The 18160-nt window shown below is 38.2% G+C and overlaps 1 protein-coding gene across 2 annotated transcripts in view; it reads right to left on the bottom strand.

The window, feature by feature from the left end:
* Positions 1-17736, bottom strand: part of SANBR (SANT and BTB domain regulator of CSR) — a 56988-nt gene extending 39252 nt beyond the window's left edge. The window contains exons 1-5 of one of the 2 annotated variants that reach the window (XM_065929226.1): positions 17624-17736; positions 7123-7281; positions 4055-4241; positions 3145-3238; positions 844-1082 (exon numbers count right to left, since the gene is read on the bottom strand). In XM_065929226.1, the coding sequence (XP_065785298.1) occupies positions 844-1082; positions 3145-3238; positions 4055-4241; positions 7123-7272 (670 nt within the window). In that variant the 5' untranslated portion in view covers positions 7273-7281; positions 17624-17736. Of the gene's footprint in view, positions 1-843; positions 1083-3144; positions 3239-4054; positions 4242-7122; positions 7282-17623 lie in introns of those variants that run through there. The other variant, XM_065929227.1, reaches the window with a different exon arrangement.
* Between the last annotated feature and the right edge of the window lie 424 nt (positions 17737-18160).

The raw sequence follows: 18160 nt of genomic DNA on the forward strand, positions 1-18160 counted from the left end.
GCCGTGACCTGGGTTCAACCTCTGGTTGGGGAACTGAGATCCTGCAAGTTGTGCAGTGCAGCCAAAAGAAAAATCAAAAAATAAAAAAGGAGGAAAGTATCTGCCAGATGCTGAAGTGAGGGTCTGTCAGCCATTCTTCCAAGTAAAAATGGTTTTGTAAGAAAGCAGCTAATTTAGCTTGCAACTCAGGCAACTCGTACAGGTGCTTTTCCTTAAGACAGTCGTCATACTCCGGTGTGCAGCCAGAGTGCACTTCCTGAGTCATCAAGTAGAATGTCAAAAGAATGTATAGTCAAGAGTCAAAAGTTAATAAAATTAGTCATTTTTACTGCCTCATCAAGGATATTCCTAAGAGAAACTATTTTTTCCTTTTCTTTTTTTCCCGTTTTTACAATGAGCACATGGGTTGAAGAACACAGTGACCACTCATACTACGTGATGCTCCTTCCTTGATGTGTGCTAAAGCTCCAACAGTTCTATCCTCTATTACTTCTGCACTTTCTGAACAAATGTCAACATAGAGGGAAAAATGATAAATAACATCCAGGCATTATTAAGCAGATTCCCTTGACCTTGTGGGTCCTCTGAAAGGATCTTTAGGACGCCAGTGGTAGGCCATTGTAACATACAGTGAAAATGGCTAATCTAGAGACCTGTCCATTTGCCATAAATTCACTAAAATTTGCTAAAAAGGAATGCGGTATCAGTTTTCTAAACAGCGATTACTAATCTGAACATAAATACTAAGGTGTGAACAATTTTCCATATTTCCTATTTGGCCTGAAGCAACTATCAACCGACACAAAAATTTCACTACAAAGTAAGTAATAGATTGTCTTTTACCTAAAGAGGGCATCTCACAATCTTTATTCTCCTTAGTGTTCCTTTTAACATATTTTATCAACCAGTTGAAAATGTGAACGTCACAATGAACTGAAATGTCCACCTCTTCCCAGCGCTGGGCATCCACAGATAAATATTCAGCAAAGTACTTCATTTCTGATATCAAAAGATCTCGTGGGCAAATAAAATCTTCTTTCAAGTTTTTTGCTTCATCACATACATGGATCACCATGTTTGGCCTTCATGAAAAACGTTACACAGAAATGAAATTATTAGAGTTTTAGAAGAGGAGCCAATAATATTGACATTTATTGGAAGTATGAGAACCAGATGTTTTTCAAGGTTTTAACCACATATCAGTTTTACAAGACTTGACATTCAGAAGTTTACATTAGCACCTTTCTACCCTAATCAGTATCTGAAAACCATGACTAATTTTAGTTAAGCTACTGACTTAGTAAAACAAAATTTTTTTACTATAGAACTAATAAAAGGTTTGAAACTTATTATTTTCAAATTATAAGTTAATTGTAATGTTTTTAAAAAATACCAATTCACAAAGAAAAATTAAATTACAATTTCTAGTTCTTGTGAGTAACATAAAATGGCACTTTTACATGGTAATGGATACAGAAAGGAGATAAAGATGAAATACTAGAATTTTCTTACTATTAATGAATGGGAAAAAGTTAAAATTATTCATTGAATAGTGAATAATTAGCATAGCTATTTTGTTATTTTTAACAGCTAGAAAGCTTGTTTCTAGGCATTCAATAAATATAAATCAGTAAATGTGGTTTAAAAATTCAACACTACAACATGTTTATTTACACATTTAAAAAACAATTTAAGAATAGGTTTAGATGATATATCAGAAAGACTACTTCAAAAATTGTATACTCTTTGAATGTATATGCCCTTGAAAATTATATTACCTCAAAAAGAAATACTAGTGTGATCCACAACTGCCTTCATGGCATTACAAAAGGAAGAGATTAAATAGGAAGAGATACACTAATCTACAATATGAATTTAATATGTATTTAAATGAACTTCAAAAATTTTTAACACAAAGAAATTACATCTGAAGTAAAACTGGGAACAGAAAAAGGATTAATAATCAGTGCTTTGTCAAAATAAAGGAATTTAAGCAACTTTGCAAACTGTTCTTCCAAAGACATAACGGTCAAAATATAAACAGGTAATGGCTGGTACAATGAAACATGAAAATCTGGTGAATTTTTGGGCCAAAACATGAAATACTAAATAATAATAGTTAAAAAATTAACTTGATAAATTTTTATGCTACACAAACAAGCCTATCAGTTAAAAAATCTATCTGAGGGGACTTCCCTGGTGGTCCAGTTGTTAAGAACCTGCCTTGCAATGCAGGGGACACGGGTTTGATCTCTGATTGAGGAGCTAAGATCCCACATGCCATGCAACCAAGAAAAAGTATTTGTTGAACATTAAGAATATATTGCTTGAATATCTGTCATGGTAAAAATAAAATTTTTAAAAATCTATGTGAGTAAAGTAAATTTCATTAAGCTACAAAAGGGTGAATTTTTTTTATTGTGGTAAAATATACATAAAGTAAATGCACTCATATTATTATGCAATTATGTAATTATCTCTAGAATCTATCCCCAGAACTTTTCAAAAGGGCAAATTTTATGATATGTATTATTAAAAAGCTATCAAAACTGAAAATACCCAAAGGAAGCTTTAGAGATAATGAAAATGTTCTTTATCTTCATTGGTTATATGGCTAACATTCATAAAAAGTGAATACTTAAAATATGTGCAGTTTATTGTATGTAAAATACACAAAACAATAGAAAATTATTAAAACTTGCATTACATTGAAATATATATTTTAATTTTTAAATGTTTCTATAATGAGTAATTATATCCAAATAGTTCTAAAATACACATCCAGTTTCTTTAATAAAGTTGCAGAACTAATGGCAGAGATTTTTCTTTGGGTTTTAAAGTTTGCTTTCCAAAACTTTACATTAATGGATGTTATTTCTAATATTTATAAGATGAAAATGAATTTTTAAAGTGGAAAACTGTTGTCTAATTTGTAACTAGTATGAATAAGCCATATGTTCACCGACTAAGCAGTTGTTGATAGTTCAACTCATCAACTACCCTGACATCAACTGTTTCAGCAACTGTGTAATGTGAAATTCCTAAATTATGGTAACTGATATATATAATCATCATTCATATATTTTATAATTTGAAGTTGATATTCATATTAAAAGCTTATCTAGCAAAGAACCAGCCTCCTACCCTTCAGATTCTTCAGTCTTTTCTCCACCATTATGAGTAGTACAATTTTCACTTTCTGAAGAACAATTCCTTGTGGAAGCTATACTATGTCTTCCTTAAATACAGAAACAAACACATACAAAAACAAAGCGGGGAGGTTAGCATTTCTAGCTGAAAGTGGGTTTTTACTTATTGAATGGTTATACTATAAATGCATGGTTTCGAAGAGTAGTTAATGATGGTACTTTGTAAGGTGCCTTAATATTTCTAAAGGTATATGAAAGAAAACAGTATGAAAAACAGTCACAAACTGCTAACATTACACTGAAGATTAAAAAAAAAATACTAACCTGGTATGTACGGACAAGGGTCAAATGTTCAAAAGCCTACAATAGAATTTCTCTTCCTGAAGCAAATTTTTGTATCAATATTCTGCTACTGCTGAGATTAAAACAATTCACTACATTGAAGATTTCTAAAACCAGCTGTTATTTTCAATGTAATGTGGAGAACATCTCCCACACCCTGCTTTTGTGTCATCTGAAGCTACTGTTGATGTTCATAGAAGGGAGCTGTAAAAAAGGTATTGTGAGAGACAAGCGAGATTCTCTCAGTTAAAAAAAAATTAAGTAAAAGGTACAGGTCAAATTCCTCTAAATTTTATGACACAAATAGGCTAACATAACGGAGTAGTAGATTTTAATATACTGAAAACCTTTTTTTTTGGTAATACTGTTGGCCCTGTATGTTAACATCTAAATTTTTTAAAAATATAGCAAAGACAAACTTCTAAAGCTCAGGAAGATACAAATACTAACAGACTTTTCCCATTAAGGTTTCTATTACCCTTTAAATAAAGTTGACTGGAATGCATAATATTTTTCAGAATTATCATAAGGACAAATACTGCCTTTTGCTTTTAAAACCTTACCTGTTTTAGAAACTGTATCCTGACCAACTGGAGTCTCCTGAAATTCTCCTTGTGTGTCAAGAAGCGAGGATTTGATGTATGTGGCTAAAGTTTCAACAGGACTCTCTCCAGCAGCCATGAGGAGACTATACTGATTGTCCACAGGTGAACTTCCACTGCTCTTCAGTTCATCAAACCTCTTTGCACACTGTAATGGCATAAAGGAAAGAAATGCAGGCCTGGGGATTTTAATCATTTTTTATAAGTGAAAAATTAATCTCCTGGGTAACATCTAGAAAACCAGTGCATATTTCAATACATGAAAACCTCTGACTTACTTTTTTTATTTTTTAAAATTCAGGGTAGGTTTTTAAAAATACACTTTAACTCAAAGCCACAATATATTTATATACTTGTAGGAAAATGAAGAATGCCTTCACTAACCATATTTCTCAATGATCTATGTCTGTTATCAGTTGACAATTTAAAAACTTTAGTTAAAAACTTGGCTGTTATTTTCACACTGAGTTTCCACCAGGAACAAGACCAAATTCTAACCTTCAATAGGAAACAAATCAAAAAGTATCTGATTTGTGATCCTAGATTTTCTTCATTAAAATAATGAGTCTTTGTTCTTACCAACAGTGAGGTTCATCTTGCACAAAATACTGTAGTAACACTTGAAAACACTTATAAATATATGGCCACGTATTTGGGCAGTTTGTTCTAGCACAATGTTCTCCCTTAACTCATTGTTAGTCATAGAATTAACTTAGAAAGAACAGATTAGCAGTGAAAAAAAATACAAAAGACTGGAAAATATCAAGAATGCATTAAGCATAGTAAGGCTAAGTTGTCCATGAAAATGTCATTGCTGAGTGTACTAGGTCACAACACAAAATGCCTTCCTTAATGTGGGTCTTTGTCAGATAGCACTTCTATAGTATTCATGTTTAAACCTCCATCAACAGCAATGTGGATGGCAAGTTACATAGCAGACCAAGTAATATGGGAGGTGCAAAAGGAGAAAAATATATACTACGTACACACATATATGGTAAGTGAATAATGCATTGGGTATGGCATCATTCATTTATTACACAGATATTTACCAGGTGCCTAGTAGATACTGAGCACCATTTTAATGAAGATTGTTTACTAATAGTATTATAGTACTATTGCTACAAACAAATGCCTACTCAAGGTTTAGTCCTTTGAAAAACACATTTAAAAGATATATAAGTAAAGGACTTCCCTGGCAGTCCAGTGGTTAAGACTTTGTGCTTCCACTGCAGGGGGTACAAATTTGATCCCTGCTCCTGCAACTAAGATCCTACAAGCCATGCAATGTGGCCAAAAAAAAAAAAAGAAAAAAAAAAGAAATTTTTTTCAATTGGGTGAATCTGAATACACAGTGGATATTAGATGATACGATGGAGTTACTGTTAATTTTCCTAGGTTTGACCATGGTACTGTAGCTAGGTAGCTATATAATAATATTCTTATTTTAAGAGGTATGCTGCAGTCTATGGAGTGATGTCTGAAACCTACTTTTATTTATTTTTTTAGAATATTTATTTATTTGGCTGCATCGGGTCTTATTTGCAGCACATGAGATCTAGTTCTTTGACCAGGAACTGAACCCAGGCCCCCTGCACTGAGAGCTCAGAGTCTCAGCCACTGGACCACCAGCGAAGTTCCTGAAACTCACTTTTAAATGTCAAAAAAAAAAAAAGCGCTACATAACAAAATCAAGCAAACATCTAGAATTGCTAACCCCAAATAAAGGATATAGGGATGCCATGCTCTTCTTTTAACCTTTTTATATGTTTGAAAATATTCACAATAAAAAGTTGGAAAAATGGTCAAATTCACACTTTTGCCTTGTTTTAAAAGCTAACATGTAAAAATCCAAAAGATGAAAAAGTATAGATTAAGGAATGATAATATACACTAAGTAAGTTCCTTCATCATTTCACAAAGACTTATAATCAAGGGCAAGTAACCTCTGTGGGTATGTTTTCTCAGCTGTAAAAGAAGAGGGAAGAACTTGGTTCATTCACTGATTCTGTAAGTACTGAGAGTGTATCATGGGAAAGGCACTAGTGATAATGCTTAAAATCTTCTGGATAAAATCGCTAATGTCCTTTCTACTTCTAGAAACCTGAGATGATTCACTCACTTTAGTGTTCCTTTCAATAGCAAAAATCCTGAGGTCCGTGTGCTCAAACTAGAGTTCAGAGATGAATTACCAGAAAGAGTATCCTATAGCAGTTTTTAGGTTGCAAGTTTTGATTCTGAGGATTACATTAATAAAAATCACTTGAGTCATTAGGATGACAGAATATTTTAAGACAAAGTAGAAAACAGACTTAGTAGAGAAGAGATGTGTTAATGCCAAGGGAAGGCAAGTAATGTCTTGGTGCAACACAAGGCTTCACCACAAGTTAAAGAGAGGAAAGTGGAGAAAGAACACAGGCTTTAGGGGGCTTTCAGCAGTATAGGCCAAACACAAAAAATTTTGTGCCACAAAAGACTATACCATATTTGCATTATAACTGCAATTTAATTTCAGCAAAACACTATTACTGATCACATTAAGTTTATTAGTTTGAATTATGCTGGTTTGAGTTTCCACTTGTGTCTATAAAAAGTAAAATTTGGTTTATGATTGTATAGGTGTGTTTATAGCTGGTATTGTTAGTGCACATTTAATTTCCACTGTGATAGTAATTTGGGTCATCATTGCAAGTTTTCAAGTTTTTTCTTTTAAAAAGCTCTGTATATTATTCAATTCTGGGAAGCATAGCATTAGCAATTTAATAATAAAATTGGATTTAGAAAAGTCTTACCTACCTATTCAGTTGTAAATATGTAAAATAAGGCTGAATTTAATCATAGCAGGTGGGTTAATAAATCATAGATCTACATAGATTTTATATATAGTCAAATAATATTTTATGCATATTTAGTTTTTACATGCATATGAATATGTGAAACTCAAATATTTCTTTCTTAGTAGTTACTCTTTTAAAATGATCACTTTTTCTGATTTCTTTTCAGTAGCTATCTGGAAGACTGTTATTTACCTCTTTGGGTGTTAATCCAGGCACAAGCCTTGCCACAGTTTCCCAATTGATGGTCTGGTGGATTCCAATTAATGGGTAAAGGATCATGTCCAATACCATTTGGTTGTTATTGTTTAGGAAATTGTTGTTTTCTGAATATCCACGACTCATCTTTTGGAACTAGAAATAGAGAAGACAAATTTATTTGCATCTGAAATCCAAATGTTTTCAGAACATTATAAGTCAGTTATAATTCATTCCTAAGAATTAACTACTACTAAAAAAAAGAAAAATAAAACTGAACTAAAAATCAACACAGAATATATAGCTCAAGTCTCTTCAAATATAACAGCACTTGAATATTATGGATTGGCAGATACATGGATAGAAGGATGTGCGTGCTTAGTTGTTTAGTCGTGTCCAACTCTTTGCAACTCCATGGACTGCAGCCCACGAGGTTTCTCTGTCCATGGGATTCTCCAGGCAAGAACATTGGAATGGGCTGCCCCACCCTCCTCCAGGGGATCGTCCCAACCCAGGGATCAAACCCACATCTCCTATGACTTTTGCACTGCAGGTTGATTCCTTACTCACTGAGCCATCGGGGAAGCCTAGAAGGATATACAGCTGGGTAAATATGTGATTTAAAAAATATGATAAAATGTTAAGGATAGAATATAAGTGATGGGTATACAAGTGTTCACTATAAAATTCTTTTGATTTTGCTATATGTTAAAAGCTTTTCAAAACAAAACAGAGAAGATGTTGAATACAATATATCTTCCTTAAAAAACCCCTTATGTGTGGCTGATTTATATTTTGATTAGCAGTTCATGGATGGTGGAGCTAAACGGTGGGAAAAAAAAAAAGATAGTTACATGGTAATTTCATTGCAGTCCCAAGTCATACTTTCTCGCTCTGTGATTGAATGTCCATGCTACAATGAAGGCTGAGTATACTTAATTTGATAGATGTAAAGAGTCGGACATGACTGAGTGACTGAACTGAACTAGATCAAATGAAACTTAGAACCAAGTTAATGTGACATTTTAGGATAAGCATAATAGTTATTGTGCATGTGATTATGAATTACATATGTTCAGGAGATTATATTAACAAATGTAATTAGCACCGTTTTTATATGTTGGAAACATTTTTTGTAAAGTTCTCTTATTCCTTGTCTTCAGAAGCAATGTGGCGACTGGCCTGACAAGGTTTAAGCCTTACACACACCCCAACACACACTCTGACTCTCGTGTATAAAAAGCCACAGCACCTCCACACACGTACACACTCACACTCACTCCTGCAGAATGGTAGCTTTCCCTGCTTCTTTCCTAGGTTCCCCACCCTGGTTCTACTATCACATATCCTCTGGTTCAATCCAGGAGACCTTGAATCAAGTGACTAAAGGTGTGTCCAAAATCTTCAGGCAACATGATGACCAAGAAAAAAAGTCTCTAGAAGGCTTTCCAAAGGGATGTACCTCAATAAACATTTAGTGAGTACCAACTATAAGCCAGGCCAAGCACTGGGGATACCATAAAAAATACGGCATGGTCCCTGTCCTCAAGGAGTTTACTATCAGAGAGCTGAGGATACAGGTAGACAAACAGATGATTTTAATATCATCTGCTGAGAGCCAAGCAGAGGCGAGCCATGCAAGGGCAGAGGAGGGACAAATACTAATTGTTGTATTGTGGAGGAGGGGAAGACCAGTATTAAAGAGAAAAAGAATCTATCTCCTTCAACCTTAAGAGAATTTTAAGAACTTATTTATCGGGTGTTTACTAGGAGCCTGGAGCTGTACTAAGGTTTTTATATAACTTATTTCAATTCTCATCACAACCCTATAAGATAGAGTCTTTCCCCAATTTTACAAGATGAAGAAACACATTCAGAAAACTTAAATAATTTGGACAAGGCCACAGAGCTAATAAGAGGCAGAAGAAAGACCCAAGTAAAACTGACTCTCAGATCCATGCTCTTTCCATTATATTCAGGAAGTAGAGTATAGAGGAGATAGCAAATGGGAATGATGGCTTAGGGTAGAGAGAGACAGAGTCTAAACATTATGAAGTTAGTAATGATTCAATGAAGCAATTTCCAAAGCTTCTGTTTGTGAGTCAAGGGAGAGAAAAGGCTGTGGTACTGAAGGAAAAAAGAAGCTACTCTTCAAATTTAAAAAATTTTGAGAATTTATGTCAATTATACTTCAATAAAGCTGAAATCGTTAAAAAAAAATTAACATTTACTGAGCCTCCACCATGGACCAGGCATTGTATCAGAATGGAAATTTACAGAAATGGCAACCCACTCCAGTACTCTTGCCTGGAAGGAAAATCCCATGGATGGAGGAGTGTGGTAGGCTACAGTCCATGGGGTCACAAAGAGTCAGACACGACTGAGCGACTTCATTTCTATTACTTTATTGGGCTCTAAAATCACTGCGGATGGTGACTGCAATCATGAAATCAGAAGACGCTTGCTTCTTGGCAGGAAAGCTATGACAAACCTAGATAGTGTGTTGAAAAGCAGACACATTACTCTGCCAACAAAGGTTCATATAGTCAAGGCTATGGTCTTCTCAGTGATCACATATGGTTGTAAGAGCTTGACCGTAAAAAAGGTGGAGCCCCAAAAAATCGATACCTTTGAACTGTGTTGCTGGAGAAGACTCCTTAGAGTCCCTTGGACAGCAAGGAGATCAAATCAGTCAGTCCTATGGGAAATCAACCCTGAACACTCACTGGAAGGACTGATGTTGAAACTGAAACTCCAATATTTGGTCATCAGATGAGAACAGCTGACTCACTGGAAAAGTCCCTGATGCTGAGGGCAGAAGAAGAGGGCACCTGAGGATAAGAAGGCTGGATGGCCTCTCCAATGCAATGGACATGAACTTAGGGCAAACTTTGGGAGATGGTGAGGGACAGGCATGACTGGCATGATGCAATTCATGGGGTTGCAAAGAATGAGACACGACTGGGTAACTGAACAACAACAACAATGGCTTTATTGATGCTGAATCTGTGCTGGAAATATAATCCCCCCAAACAAAACTGTTCTTATGGAAAAATGTTACCTATTTTAGGAAAAGAAGTATAAAGCAGAGATACACTGACACACTACTACAGTGGAAGAAGCAATGCACAGAGAAATCTGAAACTTAGGTTTGAGGTTTAACTCCACACAAATTAGTCAGAGCAGGTCATCTGAACTTCTGCAATGAAAATTAAGTGATAGTAATACCTATGAAAAGTGAAAGTAAAAGTCACTCAGTTGTTACAGACTCTTTGCGACCCCAAGGACTAAACAGTCCATGGAATTCTCCAGTCCAGAATACTGGAGTGGGTAGCCTTTCGCTTCTCCAAGGGATCTTCCAAACCCAGGGACTGAACCCAGGTCTGCCACATTGCAGGTGGATTCTTTATCAGCTGAGCCACAAGAGAAGCCCAAGAATACTGGAATGGGTTGCCTATCCCTTCTCCAGCATATCTTCCTGACCCAGGAATTGAAGCAGGTCTCCTGCATTGCAGGCGGATTCTTTACCAACTGAGCTATCAGGTATACCTCTAACTGACTTTATATAAATAACCAAAGAGATTATTTTGTGAAAGCACTGTGAAAAAAGCACCTCACAAATGTGATGCAGCATAAAATAACAGTACCTATGGTAAGGACCTAACAGAAGCAGAAGATATTAAGAAAAGGTGCTAAGAATACAAAGAAAGTGAAGTTGCTCAGTCGTATCCAACTCTTAGTGACCCCATGGACTGCAGCCTACCAGGCTACTCCGTCCATGGGATTCTCCAGGCAAGAACACTGAAGTGGGTTGCCATTTCCTTCTCCAATAAGAATACACAGAAGAACTGTACAAAAAAGATCTTCATGACCCAGATAATCATGATGGTGTGATCACTCACCTAGATCCAGACATCCTGGAAAGTGAAGTCAAGTGGGCCTTAGGAAGTATCACTATGAACAAAGCTAGTGGAGGTGATAGAATTCCAGTTGAGCTATTTAAAATCCTAAAGGATGATGCTGTGAAACTCCTGCACTCAATATGCCAGCAAATTTGGAAAACTCAGCAGTGGCCACAGGACTGGAAATGGTCAGTTTTCATTTCAATTCCAAAGAAAGGCAATATCAAAGAATGCTCAAATTACTGCACAATTGCACTCATCTCACATGCTAGTAAATGCTCAAAATTCTCCAAGCCACACTTTAACAATACGTGAACCATGAACTTCCAGATGTTCAAGCTGGATTTAGAAAAGGCAGAGGAAGCAGAGATGCAATTGTCAACGTCTACTGGATCACTGAAAAAGCAAGAGAGTTCCAGAAAAACATCTATTTCTGGTTTATTGGCTATGCCAAAGCCTTTGACTGTGTGGATCACAATAAACTGTGGAAAATTCTGAAAGAGATGGGAACACCAGACCATCTGACCTGCCTCTTGATAAATCTGTATGCAGGTCAGGAAGCTATGGTTAGAAGTGGACATGGAACAACAGACTGGTTCCAAATAGGAAAGGTTCCAAATAGGAAAAGGAGTACGTCAAGGCTGTATATTGTCACCTTGCTTATTTAATTTATATGCAGAATGTATCATGAGAAACGCTAGGCTGGATGAAACACAAGCTGGGATCAAGGTTGCCAGGAGAAATATCAATAACCTCAGATATCCAGATGACACCGCCCTTGTGGCAGAAAGTGAAGAAGAACTAAAGAGCCTCTTGATGAAAGTCAAAGAGGAGAGTGAAAAAGTTTGCTTAATGCTCAACATTGAGAAAACTAAGATCATGGCATCGGGTCCTATCACTTCATGGCAACAGATGGGGAAACAGTGGAAACAGTTGCAGACTTTATTTTTTGGGGCTCCAGAATCACTGCAGATGGTGACTGCAGCCATGAAAATAAAAGACACTTACTTCCTGGAAGGAAAGTTATGACCAACCTAGTCAGCATATTAAAAAGCAGAGACATTACTTTGCCAACAAAGATCCATCTAGTCAAAGTTATGGTTTTTCCAGTAGTTATATATGGATGTGAGAGTTGGACTATAAAGAAAGCTGAACGCTGAAGAATTGATGCTTTTGAACTGTGGTGTTGAAGAAGATTCTTGAGAGCCCCTTGGACTGCAAGGAGATCCATCCAGTCCGTCCTAAAGGAAATCAGTCCTGAATATTGATTGGAAGGACTGATGTTGAAGCTGAAACTCCAATACTTTGGCCACCTGATGGGAAGATCTGACTCATTTTAAAAGACCCTGATGCTGGGAAAGATTGAAGGTGGGGAGGAGAAGGGGATGACAGAGGATGAGATGGTTGGATGGTATCACCAACTCAATGGACATGAGTTTGAGTAGACTCCAGGAGTTGGTGATAGACAGGGAGGCCTGGTGTGCTGCAGTCCATGGGGTTGCAAATAGTCAGACACGACTGAACAACTGAACTGAACTGATCACCTAGGATCAAGCTAAGGATAATGTGAGATGTTTAAATGTTGGAATGGGGAACTGGAACGCAGAAACTCTCAGTGAAGCGTTAACAATGATTAGTACTACATCACTGTATATGTAAAACACTGATGCAGGACATCGGGTGGTAGACATAATAGATTTCTCCTACATGTTTCTGCATGAACATTAGAAAGAAACAAGAAAATTACAGCTTCCTAGCAACCACACAGGTACCTTGCAGAAGGCCCAGAATCGTGTTGCGTATGGAACCTGGAGCTAGACTGCCCAAATTTCTGTCCTGATTCTACCAGTTAAGGTATTACCTGGTTCAGATTACATATCTCTATGCCTCAGTTTTCTCATCTGTAAAACAAATAATAATAGTAGCTAGCCTATATAGTTTTGAAGATACATGGACAGTGTTACCTGGCACTTAGTACTATGTAATGTTTATAATAGTAACACTATCATTCCAAAGAGCTTAGGATTAAACAGATTCATAAAGATAAATGTAACAGATGAAAGGAGAGACAGTGACTTTTCAATGAAGTAAGCTCTCAACAAAATGAGTGGAAAATCATATCTAGATTCTTATCTAATTACCATTTCCAGCAGTACAACCTATGATTTCAATGGTATCGGCTATAGCACAGGAAAATAATACCTACCTCTGACATTATTGTAAGGATTAGATAATACATGTAACACACTACCTGGCATACAGAAGGTGATCAATAATTATTTCTTATTTTGGCCACTTTACTGGCATAAAATTTTTCAAAAACTACTTTAAGAACTGTAAAACACTGCCTTGAGCTCAGCTGAAAATAGAACAGAAATTCATTGTTTTCTACTTGTGTACCTAGGACATCATCACTTCATACCACACAAGTTGAGAACTATGTTGGGGCATGAAGTATTTTATTACAATTCTGTTTGGGCCTCAATAGAAAACAGTCTGAAAACAGAATACAGGGAAAGGATTTGGGTGTTTTTTTTTTTACTTTATTTCCAAATATATTACTTAAAAATTTCTAAAATATTTATTGTGACCTACAATGTGCAGGTACCTGTTAGCTAATCAAAAATACAGTTCATATAAAATATTTTCAAACTTGTATGTGTATTCCATACTTGTATAAATACTCATTTATAATACATATGTTTAAGAAAAATTTACATCATCTAACACTGACATTTTAGGAATCAGCAAACTAAAATGGACTGGAATGAGTGAATTTAACTCAGATGACCATTATATCTACTACTGTGGGCAGGAATCCCTTAGATTAAATGCAGTAACCATCATAGTTAACAAGAGTCTGAAAGGCAGTACTTCGGTGCAATCTCAAAAATGATAGGATGATCTCTGTCCGTTTCCACTGTAAACCATTCAATAACACAGTAATCTAAGTCTATGCCCCGACCAGTAATGCTGAAGAAGCTGAAGTTGAACGGTTCTATGAAGACCTACAAGACCTTCTAGAACTAACACCCAAAAAAGATGTCCTTTTCTTTATACGAGACTGGAATGTAAAAGTAGGAAGTCAAGAAATACCTGGAGTAACAGGCAAATTTGGTCTTGGAGTACAGAATGAAGCAGGGCAAAGGCTAATAGAGTTTTGCCAAGAGAACGCACTGGTCATAGCAAGCACCCTATTCCAACAACACAAGAGAAGACTCTACACATGGACATCACCAGATGGTCAATACCGAAATCAGATTGATTATATTCTTTGCAGCCAAAGATGAAGAAGTTCTATACAGTCAGCAAAAAACAAGATCAGGAGCTGACTGTGGCACAGATCATGAACTCCTTATTGCAAAATCAGACTTAAATTGAAGAAAGTAGGGAAATTCACTAGACCATTCAGGTATGACCTAAATCAAATTCCTTATGACTATACAGTGGAAGTGAGAAACAGAGTGCCTGAAGAGCTATGGATGGAGGTTTGTGACATCGTACAGGAGGCAGGGATCAAGACCATCCCCAAGGAAAGAAATGCAAAAAGGCAAAATGGTTATCTGAGGAGGTCTTAAAGATAGCTGCAAACAGAAGAGAAACGAAAGGTAAAGGAGAAAAGGAAAGATATACCCATGTGAATGCAGAGTTTCAAAGAATAGCCAGGAGAGATAAGAAAGCCTTCCTCAGTGATCAATGCAAAGAAATAGAGGAAAACAAGAGAATGGGAAAGACTAGAGAGCTCTTTAAGAAAATTAGAGATACCAAGGGAACATTTCATGCAAAGATGGGCATGATAAAGGACAGAAATGGTATGGATCTAACAGAAGCAGAAGATACTAAGAAGAGATGGCAAAAAAAAAAAAGAAGAAGAGGTGGCAAGAGTACACAGAAGAACTGTACAAAAAAGATCTTCACGACCCAGATAATCATGATGGTGTGATCACCAACTTAGAGCCAGACATTCTGGAATGTGAAGTTAAGTGGGCCTTAGAAAGAATCACTACAAACAATGCTAGCAGAGGGATGAATTCCAGTTGATTTTTTCAAATCCTAAAAGATGATGCTGTCAAAGTGCTTCACTCAATACGCCAACAAATTTGGAAAACTCAGTAGTGGCCACAGGACTGGAAAAGGTCAGTTTTCATTCCAATCCCAAAGAAAGGTAATGCCAAAGAATGCTCAAATTACCGCACAATTGCACTCATCTCACACACTAGTAAAGTAATGCTCAAAATTCTCCAAGCCAGGCTTCAGCAATACGTAAACTGTGAACTTCCAGATGTTCAAGCTGGATTTAGAAAAGGCAGAGGAAGCAGAGATCAAACTGCCAACATTCTCTGGATCATTGAAAAGCAAGAGAGTTCCAGAAAAACATCTACTTCTGCTTTATTGACTATGCCAAAGCCTTTGACTGTGTGGACCACAACAAACTCTGGAAAATTCTAAAAAAGATGGGAATACCAGACCACCTGACCAGCCTCTTGAGAAACCTATATGCAGGTCAGGAAGCAACAGTTAGAACTGGACATGGAACAACAGACTGGTTCCAAATAGGAAAAGGAGTACGTCAAGGCTGTATATTGTCACCCTGCTTATTTAACTTATGTGAGGTGTACATCATGAGAAACGCTGGGCTGGGTGAAGCAAAAGCTGGAATCAAGGTTGCTGGGAGAAACATCAGTAACCTGATAAGCACATGACACCACCCTTGTGGCAAAAAGTGCAGAAGAATTAAAGAGTCTCTTGATGAAAGTGAAAGAGGAGAGTGAAAAAGTTGGCTTGAGGCTCAACATTGAGAAAACTAAGACCATGGCATCCAGTCCCATCATTTCATGGCAAACAGATGGGGAGACAATGGAAACAGTGATAGACTTTATTTTTTTGGGCTCCAAAATCACTGCAGATGGTGACTGCAGCCATGAAATTAAAAGACACTTGCTTTTGGAAGAGAAGTTATTACTGACACAGTCAGCATATTAAAAAGCAGAAACATTACTTTGCCAACAAAGATCTATCTAGTCAAAGTTATGGTTTTTCCAGTAGTCATGTATCAATGTGAAAGCTCAACTATAAAGAAAGCTGAGCGCCGAAGAATTGATGTTTTTGAACTGTGGTGTTGGAGAACTCTTGAGGGTCCCTTGGACTGTAAGGAGATCAAACCAATCCATCTTAAAGGAAATCAGTCCTGAATATTCACTGGAAGGACTGATGATAAAACTGAAACTCCAATACTTTGGCCACCTGATGCAAAGAACTGACTCCTTGGAAAAGACCCTGATTCTGGGAAAGACTGAAGGCAGGAGAAGGAGACGGCAGAGGATGAGACAGTTGGATGGCATCACTGACTCAACAGACATGAGTCTGAGTAAACTCTGGGAGTTGGCAATGGACAGGGAGGCCTGGTGTGCTGTATTCCATGGGGTCACAAAGAGTCAGACATGACTGAGCGACTGAACTAAGTGAATTTCATCTAAATGTGAAAAGCAATTTTTTTCTGTTGATATTTTCCTTATACAACTGAATCACACCAAGCAAGGGAAACTACCCAGTATTAATTCCAGTTAAATAAATGTTCAAGAAAGCATCCCTAGAGTCAGAATTCTCTCAGAGTAGCTGCAACTGTGCATCCCCTTCTGGAAAAGTAGTACAGACTTATCAAAAACTGCCAATAAGAAAAAGTTTGAAGCTCAAATTACACTATTACTAGATGTACTTCCATTCATGATAAATATGAAAAAGGTGCTAATGTTTAGTAGGAAACACGTTATTTACCAAAAATAAAAATTGTTTACTACTCTAAATTCTCTACACTTTTTAACACATCTCATGCCCTCTCCATTTTCACGATGGGAGTTTAAATGTACTAACAAGACCAAACAGAGGACCAAGACTGGCATCTGTTTTTTCTATTTTCGAATAGAAAAAGATATGGTAGACACAGACTTTTCCCTTAGGCTGAGAAGGATAAGTGCTAGAGGCGCCAGCAGGGCAGGTCAAGGGCCTCTGGCTTAACAGAGGATGGGAGACAATATTGAGTATCACCAGGGTAGAAGCCTTGTGCCCAGGTTTTCTGACCACGACAACGGGCATCTGGCTTTCATAGTGAAGGAGAAAACAAAACCACAACTGAAACCTAGAAAGAACACATCAAAGCCCCGCAACCTTCGGCCCAGAGGCTCGCTGCACCGCACGTCCTCTAGGGCAGCCCGGACCTTGGAGGTCTCCCGCCTCCCCTCGGGGGCAGACACTCCGGGCGCTGAGCGGTGAGGGGTGGACAAAGGCGCGGGGAAAGCAATGGGCCGAGGCAGGGGAAGATGCAGGGCAGGGACTAGGGGTGCGGCCAGGACGGCAGACGCTGTGCTCCCTCAGCTGGTTCACTGGAGGGGCCGGCTTTGGGCATCTAGAGAAGGCAGAGCCGGCGGGCCGCTCGATGCACGTGGGGGCGGTTCGGCGGCTCTTTCCACTAGCGAGACTCTGGCCCGGCCCTAAAGCGGAGGAGGCCGCAGAGGGGGCTGCTAGCCGCCAGCGGTAACGCCTCTCGTCGCACTTTCCGCCCCCGACCAGCCCCCGAGCTCCCTCGGCTCGTCACTCACCTCTAGGCCGCAATGGCCCTCGCTTCGCCCCCGTCTCCTGCAGAGCCCGGCACCACCCACGCCATGAAGCGGCCGCGACCAGACCCGCAAACCCAACCGCTGTGGTTCCAGCGCCCCGGGGCGGGGAACGCGGAGATCGACGCCGCCTGGCCAATCGCAGGCCAGCGCCGCAGCGGCGCAGCCAATGAACGACGAGCTCCTTTCGGGCTGCAGGGAGCGGGTGCTGCGAAGAGCGGCTACTCGGCCTCGCCTTTGCCGGTTTCTTCCCCGCCCCCTCGGATTCTTTCTCAGGCTTGTCGCAGTGCAGCGTCCCCACCCTCCCAGCGTCCTGTCTCTTAGCAACCAGATGCCCTCCAGAGCCAGAGCTCCACTCAGAATGATCGCCTCTGAGTCCAGAAGGGGAAAATGGGGGAGAAAGAACTCATAAAGAATGAAGTTGTTGGTGGCTTTGATACACCCGCTTAGGTCAGGTAGAATGGGAAAACTGCATGATCTGAGGATGCAAGAAATATCTTGGATGAAGCGTGGTCTTCATCA

Source organism: Muntiacus reevesi, chromosome 3, assembly GCF_963930625.1.
Source record: "Muntiacus reevesi chromosome 3, mMunRee1.1, whole genome shotgun sequence".
NCBI lineage: Eukaryota > Metazoa > Chordata > Mammalia > Artiodactyla > Cervidae > Muntiacus > Muntiacus reevesi.